The sequence below is a fragment of the Perca fluviatilis genome, chromosome 9 (assembly GCF_010015445.1).
Source record: "Perca fluviatilis chromosome 9, GENO_Pfluv_1.0, whole genome shotgun sequence".
Lineage (NCBI taxonomy): Eukaryota > Metazoa > Chordata > Actinopteri > Perciformes > Percidae > Perca > Perca fluviatilis.
In genome coordinates this window covers 12,162,011-12,174,285 of record NC_053120.1, presented here as the reverse complement: position 1 = coordinate 12,174,285, position 12,275 = coordinate 12,162,011, and the positions used below count along the sequence as shown (strand labels likewise).

The following is a 12,275-nucleotide window of genomic DNA, read 5'->3' as shown; positions in this document are numbered from 1 at the left end:
CTCCGTTTCCTGCTTGTCGGTTAATGGTTAATGATCGGTTTACATTTAATTTCATTGTGCTTTCTTTTTGAAGGCTGGCTGCCAAAAATCGCCACTTACTAGCTAATTAATTAGCCTGAGTTAAACACTAGCTATCAGTAAACAGAAGGTAGTGGCTGGTGTCTGGTTTGTGCGCCAGTGTTTGTATGCGTATGTGTCGGCCAAACCCCCGCATTTGGCGACAGGCGAGTGTTAATTTTGGACCCTGCACACGCGGTAGAATGTTTTTAAGGAGAAAGTAGGCCTATCAACATTCTATCGAAATCATCGTCATGGGAAAAATACGTCGATAACAGCTTCAGAATTTCGATGTCGATACACTTTCGATTAATCGTCCAGCCCAGTCCAGTACTTCCTGCTTTAAATCTGTTTGGTAACCAATTTCACTGAGTTATAAATGCTAAATTTCTGAATCCCACATATTTAAAGTGACAATAGCTACAAGAACCGGAGTTCATCTAGCCACATGTTTAAACAATTAAACAGTTCACAGTCGTGGGAGTTGGGACGAACATCACAAGATAGCCGGCACAAGAAAGGAAAAAAAGTATGCATTGATGTATTAAAGAAATGTTAGCATGAAAAGTATCATTATTAAAAAGGTAAATATGACAATTTATTTTGATATAGATTTGAGGTCTAGTCCTATTTGGAGACATTTGACAGCTTTTCCATTATAGACATTGTGTGTATTCATTTTGAAAGTCAGAAGCAAAGACCAATGACAGCCAAGTGAGTGTTACAGTCATCCAATCAGGTGTTAGAAGGATGTTTAACAAATGAGAGCAAATATCATATATTTTATGTACAGCCTACTTTAAATGACAGCTGTTCCAAGCCCATTTAGCTTTGCCACACAGCCATGAGTGAAGCAAAACTTGTTGGTTTTGCTAGGCTAAACTTAGCCTAATTTTCTTTACATATATGCCATATGTCCTTCTCCAAAATGTTCCCGTTTTCCTTATGAGCTCTGCCCTACACTGTCCTGTTCCTCTCAATCAAATCTATCCCATCTTTTCTGGTCTGCCTTCACCTCCTAAACCTCTTCCTCCTCTCCGCTGAGCTCTGCTGGGGATTTTGGGATTTGGGGAGGGGGCACAGTGGCAGTGCTGGCCTCTGTCCTAAGGGTTGGCAAGCTGCCAGCCACTAAGCATCACTCCGGCAACCAGAGTCATGCTATTGGATTTAATTTCAACCAACCTGTCAGCTGATGCTCTTTGTGGGCGTAAGACGGGTGGGCATAGCTTCTTTGGCATTCGCACTGCCAAGGTGCCCACAGGAGATTTAAGAACGGGTGAGGAAAGCCCCCTTTATTGGGGAAGTGAGACAGTTTTTTAGAAAGAAGCACCCAACTTCCAACACAGGCTGAGGGGCTGAAGCACTCAAAGAATAGGGAGTGTGAGGTGGGTAGGAAGGGAGAGCGGGAGCAAGGGATGAAGGTAGCAAAAGGGTGTATGAGGCACAGCACGAGATAAAAAGTAGATAAAAAGGTAGAGACTGAGCTAGGAAAGAGATCGAGAGATTGTCGGAAGAGCCGAAGAGGAAAGCATAACCACATCTGAGACTTACAGGAACTGTAGCAAGCAAAAGAGTGAGGAGAGAAGACAGAGGCAGAGCACATTTCTGCCACAGACAAAGTGGCTCAGCTAAAAGAACAGTCTGTCACCTTGTGGCTTAAGTACCATTTTCACATTCTCTTTGAGCAACTCTCAACGTACCACACCTGTTAGAACTAAGGAGAGCTCATTAAAATCTAATTCCACCTCCATTCAGTTTTGCCCACTAAATATCCAATAATCCTCATCAGTCTCTGCAGTGAATGAGACGTGCTTGTAAATGTCACGGCATTCATCCAGGGAACTCCCAAGACATTCAGCGGCCACCATCACGGTGGGCGTGCGAGATGAGAGAATCATGGGTTTGGCGTGCTAGTCCCCAAGATAAGCGATGAATCAATTGGCCGCTAATATAACCATTCAAGCAATTAGTACCATGACAAATGCATAAGCGATGATTACTCGGCTGGTTGTCCGTGCAATTTCCTGAACGGAACAGAGTCAGACAAACCGGAATCGCTATTACGGGTCTTTTTTTTAATACACATTCTTGGAAGGACATAAAACAATATTTGATTGCCTGATATCATATATGGAATTGTGGATTTGAAACTCTGATTACAAACCACCCCTGCCCACAGAAGCAGAGGCGCCCATGAGAACAAAAAAGCAGCCAATTTATGATCAGCCATATCTAAGGGGCACAGCATTTGCATTAGAGCATGTTGCGCTACTCAGCAGTGAGTCGTCATGACACATAACGCTGCAATTTCATTATATTGTTTTAGATATGACACAGTCTGTAAAGCCATTATACATCCAGAGAATTATGAGACAGTAAAGCAGCATGGGCTAATAACAGGACTGATATTAATTCTAGAGTCACAGCAAAATAAGAGTAATAATAATAATAATAATAATAATAATAATAATAATAATAATAATAATAATAAAATGGCCCTGCTCTGACCCAGAACGGCCACATCTCTCCCTGTGTCAGAGGTTTTCTTAGGAAGTGAAATTATTACGAAATTAGTTAAATTCCTGTAGCCATGTGACCTGAATAATCCAGGATCAGCAGTTCCTGCACTGACGTCTGCCGACTAACAACCGAAAGGGAGAACCAGGAGGGGCCCAGAGCAAAATGATAAGCAGCTTATTCCCAGTATACCTTCATTCGTTCATAATTTCCAATGTGGATTTAATCAGCTATCTACAGCATATACTTTTATCCAGTTATGTACCAGCTCATTTCAAATAGCAGAATGCATAATCATCATTACGGTGCCGAATAAATATATAGATCCTTCACGTTAAAAATGTTTTGGGGGTCCTGTTTATAACATACATACTGTAACAGCAGGTATATTCAAGGTCCATGGGGCAACAAGCAAGGGCATCACTGTGTTTATCCGCCAAGGAAACAGACTCTGGGCTACTTACGGCAGTTCTCCTCGTCGCTGCTGTCTGAGCAATCATCATCATCATCACATCGCCACAGGGTCGGGATGCACCGTCCGTTCTTGCACTGAAACTGCCCGGTTTCACACTCCAACTCCGTAGTAGTTCCTATGTTGTCATAAAAACAAAACAAAGTGTCACTCTCTTCTTTTGTTCATTTAGTGATCAGAATGTGAATATTGAATGAATGTAGATGTCAGATTAACAGAATCAGATTTAGAAATAACAATAAAAATGTAATGAAGTTACTTTAAAATAAATCCATTTAGAACGGTGATCTTCAACAAGGGGTCCGGGACCCCTAGGGGGTCCTCAAAGTTAGTGCAGGGGGGGGCCACCAAATTATGTAAAAAATGTATTTTCAAAAGTTAAAATTAGTCTGAAAATATACATTAATATGAATGCAACATTTTAATAGCAAAGATAAAGTGAGCTTTTTGTGGAAAGAAAATGATTTACACATTAAAGATAAGCTTACTATAGGTAATGGTAGCCATACCGTTAAGCTTAAGGAGTCACTGTGCCAGATGTATGTTTAACATTAGAACATGATGCATGAATCATTTCCATTTCTTTACATCCATTCTGCCCAATTTAATATGCAACTCAATTGTACAACAATATATATGCAGTAGGGGGTCCCTAATCAGTCTCTCTTTCAGTTAGGGGGTCCCTGGCCTTATGGCAAAAGGGGGCTTGACTACCGACTGTTTACATGGCTGTGTTTCTTGTCTGTGAGGTTAACAAATACATTGCATCTCCACTTTTCAAAATAGCCTAAAATAGATTGCATAGGCTACATGCCTTTACTGCAATATAGCAGATAATCATGTCCTGAGTACCGTGGGCTGTAAAGTGTATAGCTATAATTGCTCCAAATCTTCCAGTAGGTTACTGTGGGTCGGCTCCTCCAATAACAATTGTCGTAGTGGGTTTCTCTTTAATCCAACATTCCCACAACATGATTTACACTTTTCGTGTAATAAAACGCTTATGATGTGCTTGCTTGATTTTATATGTATCAATATAGGCTTTGATGCGAAGGGGACTGCCTACCACCAGTGTCCTGCTGGCACTTCCAACACAAAGATGTATATAGGCAAATCTATTTAAGCGTGCGTTGGCTGCAGCTACACAAACACCAGACGCAGACCATCGCCACGGGCAGTCTTTTCTCGCAATAACATCAGCCTACTGCATTTAGACACGTGTTGGGTTTGTGCCGATCTTTTCTTCCGCTTATTGTCACCTCTCATGACACCATCGGTCGCATTCGCTGCGCGGACAAAGTGATCCAGGTGTGAGCCACGTTGCGTGCACGAGATGACAGAAGTCTCCGAAAGGCATTTTAGCTCAACATTTAGGAAGATGCGCGGACTATACTGAGAGACAATCCGTTTCTCAGTAGGCAACGATCCCCGAAGCGTTGCCGCGTCCGTTATGTGATACAAATTCACCTCCTTGCTGTGAGACAAGTGTCTTCTTACCTTTAGCGCAATGGAGCTCGATGAGTAACAAATGTAATAGCACAAGCTTCCCGACTTCTGTCCACATCTTTAGATCCTGGTGGGGGATCTACGGTTGTGTTCATGCAAGTGAAAAACCACTTAAGGATCCCCAACCTCTCAGTCGCTCTGACTGTGTGTTCCTCTCTCTTCCTCTGCTCCTGAGCGTGTGAAATGTGTGTGATCGGAGCGGCTCTCTCCTTCCTCTCTCCCTTCTGCCTCGGCTGCAATTTGAATGAGTGACGCTTATGGGCGGGATAGCTTGGGATGGGGGATGTGGTAGGCTAGGTAACGTTGGAGAAACTAGTTACGCCTATATCAAAACGATTGTTAAAGGAAACTCATATCTGCACATATACGCTACTGCTGAGTCAAATAGAGCTGACCGACCAAACTTTTGTATTTTATATCTAGCTTAAAAACTATAAAATTATTTTTTTTTTTAAAGAGTTTTTTTAAAGATATATTTCATCAATTCGCGACATTTTTCACCTTCTTAGCTGAAGTTGAACAAGAAGATCGATGCCACACCTCACGTGTTGGGTTGCAAGCAGATAAATAAAGTTGCAGTTTCGTCTGTTCTCTTTATCTGTCTTGCTCCACCTGCACTCATCTTGCTGTCTCTTTTTAGACTATTTATGTAATTTGTTACATAAATTCCATTTAAATGTTAGATTAGGAAATGACATCACTAATCCAATGTGTTTACACTAGCACTGCTGCTCTCATGCTCCAGCATCCTTTGTATCTGTTGCTATGGGAAACAACATCAGAGAAACAGGAGCACCACTCGCTTTCTAATGTTTTATCCACTTTCGGTTCACAATTGGTTCACAAAGTTTCTTTTTTTACCTTTTACCTTAGGTTACTGTTGGTCCACGTCTTCTAAAGGTCCTCTAAAGAAGGCTTATTAAACAGTTGGATGACTGTCATGGATAGATGAAAAAATCCATAAGCACTTCATGTGCCATATGTCCTCTGCAATGTGGGGCTGGCAGATTTTTAGTTGGCTCAAATAATTATAATCATTCGGGCAACCAATGACCATAATTTAATGAAATAAAGTTAGGCATGTACAATTACATCTGCAGAGTTACCTAAAGGTGGTGAAGTGACCAAACATATTCAGAGTATGAAGAGAATTTGAACTTAAGGAAAAGTGTGTGCAATGGAAGGGAACAGGCAGGTCTGTACTGCTGTACTATGCAGGCAGAGTTAAGTTTTGATTTACTGCAGTTGATCATGGCTCATGTGCATGAAATGACTTTATCACACGAATCAACACATTAATAATGAATACACTATGTATAAATAGAGGGGAGAAAACAACATCCTTGCCTCTAATACATTATTCAATAAAAATAGTGTGAATTATACATTAAAGGGCTGGCACAGGTGCAGAAAATGGTCATAATAAGTTCTTGCATCACTTTGTCAATGATTGCCTGTGTTTCCCCTCAAGGGAAAAATACACCACAAAAGGAAAACCCTGTGTTGTTTCTACTGTCTTTATACCAGTTAACTCAAGATTCATATTTATAAGTTTCTAAAGAGAGCTGAGTCTTATTGTAATTAAAATGTGTGTATGTAATAATTATAATAATAATATTAATGCATTCTTTTTTAAATAGCGCTTTTTGCAACACCTTTAAACACTGTTCGTTGCTACCCCCCTTAATTTACTGTTCGCGGTCAAATTTGACCGGACAGTTTTAACTGCTCTTATTTTAACATAAATGCCAATAAAATGACAAAAAGTAGTTTTAATAGAACATTTATTGTAAAAGAACCTTATTAGAACATTAACATCTACAACGTTTGTGTGTGTGTGTGTGTGTGTTTCTGTGTGTGCGTGCATGCATGTGTGTGTGAACATTGGTGGTTCACATGCACAAGTGGCAACATGACACATGAAATGTGTGTGTGTGTGTGTGAGAGTACATTTGTGTGTGTATGTGTGTGTGGGTGAGTGTGTTTCTGTGTGTGTGTGTGTGTGTGTATGTCTGTCTGTTTGTGGGTGTGTGTTTCAGTGTGTGCGAACATTGGTGGTTCACATGCACAAGTGGCAACATGACAACATGAACTGTGTGTGTGTGTGTGTGTGTGTGTGTGTGTGTGTGTGTGTGTGTGTGTGTGTGTGTGTGTGTGTGTGTGTGAGAGTACATTTGTGTGTGTATGTGTGTGTGTGTGTTTATGTGTGCGCGTGCATGCATGTGTGTGCGAACATTGGTGGTTCACATACACATCTGGCAATATGACAACATGAATTGTGTGTGTGTGTGTGTGTGTGTGTGTGTGTGTCTGTCTGTTGGTGGATGTGTGTGGGTGTGTGTGAACATTGGTGTTTCACATGCACAAATGGCAAATTGCGGTCATGGTGCAGTGTCCCTTGCAAATGGAAGCTTTGCACCTGTGAATGGGTACACAAGCACAGGAAAGCTGTAGGAGTGTGTGTATGGAGATGTCTTTTATCTCCTGGATGAAAATTATACTCTTTCCCATTCATTTCCAATGGCGGTCATTTTTGACTGTAAACAAAAGAAGTGTGACTAAGTTGAATAAATCACTCAAAATTCAAAGAAAGTAGTCACAATGAATGTTATGTGTTCAAATGCCTTTTGTGAAGGATATCATAAGGTCTTGAGGCAATCTGATGAAAATGCCATATTTATGGTACAGGGAATGTGTAAATCGGTCATTTTTGACCAGAACAGTGTTAGAAGGTTAAAGACACTTTACAGAGTTTTTAAAAGGAAAAACACATTACAAAAATTCACACAATAAAATATACACATTAATCAAACATTAAAAGCAGTTCTAAAAAGGTACATTTTGAATTGTGTTTTGAACATGGACAGATTGGTGCAGTCACACAATATATGCCCAGTAACTGCTGGCATTACCCCTTCTATTCAGTCTCCTATCATCTGGTCTGTGACATGAAACAGAAAAAATAATACGCTGACAGCTGGTGTTACAAACTCTGAGTTTTATTGTACATCTTTTATTGTGTACAATATGTTTTATGTATGCACAACTACTACACATGTGTGGTATGTCATCTTTCATCTATCAAGCCCAGGTTGTACCTATACAGTGCAGTGCAGCCCTGCAGTATGAGCTCAGGGATGGTTATGAATTAGAGCAGAAGAGCGAGGGCAAGTTTCTGTCCAGACTCTCTAGACAGCTGCCAGCAGCAACGTGCTGACACACTGCAGGAAAAATCCCTTTATACATGTCATCGGATAAAAAGGCCACATGCATATCCTGAATGTAAATTATTACATATTATTTCGTGTTACTATACAAGGGTTGCAAAAGGTGCAACACACGGTGGGGTAAGCTGCCATGTTTATACTGTGAGAGTTGGTCAGCTGTTTGGACAGTGAAGGAGTGCCTTAGTTTTCAATCAAATTTAAGTATAATTAACATACCATAGAGTTGCAAAGCGTGAGGAGCAATGGTTATTTTCTGCATATATAACGGTAACCCGTTCTCACTCCGAACTCGTAAAATATGGACGTTTGGACAGTGGCTGTCAGCGCCTGAAGCGACGAAAAAGGCGTCCTTCAGCGTGTTTTGTTCGAAATTCCGCATAGGGAGGTTGATTGGGGTGGCGGATGGGTCAAACACAGGACTTTCACCCAGGAGACTGGGGTTTGTGTCCCGCTTGTCACGTTTCCTAAAGTCGCTTTCTTCTTTAACCGTCCCGTTATTCCTGCGTGTCACGGAAGCGTAAGCCCACCCACGACCTTTTCCTAAACTCAACCGTCCCGTTCCCGCATGTCACGGAAACGTAAGCCCACCCACGACCTTTTCCTTAACATAACTGCGTCAAAAGGGACGCCAGTAGTCCCGACCAAGCGCGTTTAGATAAAGTGCGTTATATGACGCTAAAGGAGACTTTTAGCGTCAATAACAACGGCAAAGGCACCTGACCAAGCGTCCATATTTTACGAGATGGGAGTGAGAATCTGTTGATAACGCAGGTTAGGTAAGTGTACAAAAAGTGTCAGGGCATATGTTGACTGTCTTAGAAAATATCTGGTTCTATTAGCTGATTAAGCAGTGTAAAGCTTTTCAATACTTTTACATAAACAATGGATGAAATCACTCGTAGTGATGAACCCACAGAGCATTATCACTTGACTTTACACTTCTCTTCAGCTCCATGGAGGTGTTTAGCATCTTTCAGCTTGATATTGTTTCTTTAATAGCGTGCAACTCTACTTTTTTGGTTCACTTTTGCAGTTCTCATCAGCGTCGTTTTCAGACGAAGCAGACTACTTGCCCAGCACCGAGTAGCAGAAATTCAAAGTTAACAACTAGCTGGTCTATATCCACGACGTTCCACTTCCAGGATTGTTCAGGTCCCGGGATTTGTCTTTCATTTTGCTGGATGTCTGTTACCTTCCGCTTTCTTTGTGTTGGCATTTTACTATCTGTCTAAAACCATGACTGCGACAGATTTTGCTGAATTCATCGGTTAGGAAAAATGACGTCAGCAGTTTCACGAAATACAGAGACGGAACATCAGGGAGGACATGTGTGCACTCTGCCATTGTGTCTCTGAGGTGAGGCAGAGCAGTACCATCACAGTACCAAACTGTCATCGTGTTTCTACACTGTTCAACATTTTCAGATTTTTACCCCTGGAGGTCAATACTGAAATTGTGTTCATCTTTCATCCCTGCACACACAGCTGGAGCTAACTCTTGCATTCGTTTCTGCCGCAGGACAGTAAGTGAGTCTGACTGAGACCTTCAGACCTCTAGGATGATTACTTTCCTCTTCCATCTCTTTACCTCTCTTTGTCTGTGCCTGTAACCGGGATTGTTTTCCCTTCCTCTTTTAATCTCTATCTCTGTCTTTTCTCCTCTCGTTTTCTTCCTCCCTCATTATCCCCCCCCCCTTCCTTCTTCCATTCTCTCTCTGTCTTTCCTTCTCTCTGCCGCTCTCACTCTTATACTCCCTCTCTCTGGCCCGAGACAGATAGTGTTGTCGAAAGAAGGCAACGGAGCCGGTGGTCAGCAAATCTTCTGCCTCATCGGCGGAGCATCGCTGTGTGTGTGTGTGGGTGTGTGTGGGTGTGTGTGTGTGTGTGTGTGTGTGTGAGCGCATGTGTGTATGTGCGCATGTGTGTGTGGCACAGTGCTGGATACAGGACAGGAGAGTCATCCGCTTTACTGTCACAGCTTGTGACCCAAAAACCATGAGTGAGGTCCGGTCGATAGCTGGCCAGGTGCCTGCTGCAGGGAGAGAGGCGATGGATGAGATTTGGACATAATTGCGTCATCAGACAATATGGCAGCCGAGGAAGGGCAGGCTTGGGAAGCTTACGGTCAAGTGTGCTACATTACAGATGATTCATTACCGATTACAGAGTCGTTTCAATTCTAATGTAAATCTTTTGACTTCAATTTAGTATGATTACTTCATGTTTCAGTAAGTTGTGGATTGCCTGCTTTTATTGAAACTATAATCTTTCAATGAGCTTTAAATTGAATAATGTTATTATCCTAATATCCTATCAAAATGTCTAAACCTTAAATAATTTAAGATCATACAGGACTGTATTAGTATAATATTAATCATAAATTAGATACTACATTTAAAAAAAAAAAAATATATATATATATATATATATATATATATATATATATATATATATATATAATATATATAACACCCCAATTTATACACGTTTTTATTGAAATTCATGCACTTGAATGTCTTATTGTACTCTGAAATGAAAGAATAGAACAAATTAACAATTTAAGTTAAAAAAGAAATCATGGAATCAATTTATAAACCAAAATGTATTCTACATTTTTGACTCATCAAAGTAGCCCCCTTTGGCAGATATAACAGCTGAACACACTTGTGGCATTCTTTCTACAATGGAAATCAAATATTCTTCAGAAAGTTCTTCCCAACTCTGTTGCAGAAGTTCCCATAAATGTGTGGCACTTTCAGGTTGCTTTGCTTTCACTTTTCTGTCCAGTTCATCCCAAACCAGCTCAATGGGGTTTAAGTCTGGTGACTGTGCAGGCCACTCCATGTTTTTAAGCTTACCATCTTGTTCTTTTTTGCTAAGGTAGTTCTGGCATAGCTTGGACTAATGTTTTGGGTCATTATCTTGCTGTAGGATGAACCCCTGACCAACTAGGCCCATACCAGAGGGTACTGCATGGCGCTGCAAAATGCTGTGGTAGCTGTTTTGGTTCAGGGTGCCTTTCACTCTGTACAAATCACAGACCCTGGATCCAGCAAAACAGCCCCAGACCATCATGCTTCCTCCTCCATGTTTGACAGTTGATGTCAAACACTGAGGAACCATCCTTTCGCCTACAAAATTTTGATTCATCAGTCCATAACACCTTCTTCCAGTCTTCAGTAGTCCTCTTTTTCTTATTCTGACTTTTTTTTTTAACCTCAGGCAGTTCACCTTTGTACCATTTCAAGCTATTCATTGGATTTGAACTGCTAAAATTTCAATAAAAAACTAGAAAAATTGGGGTGTTCTAAAACTTTTGACCAGTAGTGTATATATATATATCTTTATGATAATGGTCTCACTATAAAAATGCAAAGTGCCTAAACGACAAAATAGCTGCTATCTGATATTTTTGCTGTATATCAGTGTGGGTCACAGTGAACGTGTTGTAATCAGATTACTTTACTGCGATTAAATAACAAGTAACTGTAGCTGCTGTGCCATTGCCACTGTTTTCAATACTGTCGTTGATCCCACTTACTGACTGATTTGGCTGAGGTTCAGTTATAAACGTTAGGAATAGACTAAAGTCTGACTCTTTCAACAGCTCAAAACTCCAATTAAAGGTGAGATTGAAACTTCCTTCTTGACCTCAGCTGATGGATTAAACCCCTCCCTAGAAAAAGCAGTGTGACTGTGCATGTGCTGATATAGAACTTTCACATGATTCCACCAGTCTTCAACCCTTATTTTGTTTTTCAATCGAATCACCGTCATTCTCCTTCACACTGGATTTGGATGGCAAGGCAGTGAAAAAGTGTGGGTCAAGCTGCCAGGATGAGTAGGTCCGCTCAGTGAGAGGAGCCAAGTTCCAGCTGGAGCTGTTGGAACGAGTGTTTCAATCAAATGCTGAGGGGTCAGCAGCTGTATCCAGTCACTGAGGAGACAAAAGAGACACAACTAAGTGGTAAAGCACAATATAACAAACAGAGTGAGAGTGATGCCATATTTCAAAATGGCTGCCACTGAATCTGGAAGCACTTTGCTGTCATTGCTGTTTGAAAATGACAGTCTTGAGAATAAACAATTGTGCCGCGTCGTCTTTAGGTTTTTTGTCTTAATTTTTTCAGCAAATAAAGCTGTGTTTTTCACTTGTATTCTGCAGGGTGTAAAAGCATTTGGCAGGCAAATTCGGTCTGGGTCCAACCCAACAGTGCCATTTCTTGCCAAACAGCCTGTGATGGCTCATATTGTACATGAGCGGGCTGAAAAAAACCCCAACTGCCTTATTTTTCTGGCAGTATGATATCTGTTTTTGAGTGAAATTGCCAGAATATTCTTTGTTTGTGAGAATGTTATCTGCCACATAAGTAAGTAGTGATCATATTTCAAACTGCATTTTTCATTTTCTTGTCTGTCAGTATGCCTTGCTGTTTTGGCTTTGCTGAATGTCATACTACACCTGTATATGTGCTCTCTCATGCTTCACCTGTCTGC

At 40.9% G+C, this 12,275-nt stretch overlaps 1 protein-coding gene across 6 annotated transcripts in view; it reads right to left on the bottom strand.

Moving 5' to 3' along the window:
- The window catches only part of lrp8 (low density lipoprotein receptor-related protein 8, apolipoprotein e receptor), a 184,105-nt gene extending 179,329 nt beyond the window's left edge, over positions 1 to 4,776 (bottom strand). For 4 of the 6 annotated variants that reach the window (XM_039810703.1, XM_039810704.1, XM_039810699.1 and 1 more), the window contains exons 1-2: positions 4,544 to 4,775; positions 3,039 to 3,164 (exon numbers count right to left, since the gene is read on the bottom strand). In XM_039810703.1, the coding sequence (XP_039666637.1) occupies positions 3,039 to 3,164; positions 4,544 to 4,610 (193 nt within the window). In that variant the 5' untranslated portion in view covers positions 4,611 to 4,775. Of the gene's footprint in view, positions 1 to 3,038; positions 3,165 to 4,543 lie in introns of all 6 variants that reach the window. The other 2 variants (XM_039810698.1, XM_039810700.1) reach the window with 1 other exon arrangement.
- Positions 4,777 to 12,275: the final 7,499 nt, after the last annotated feature.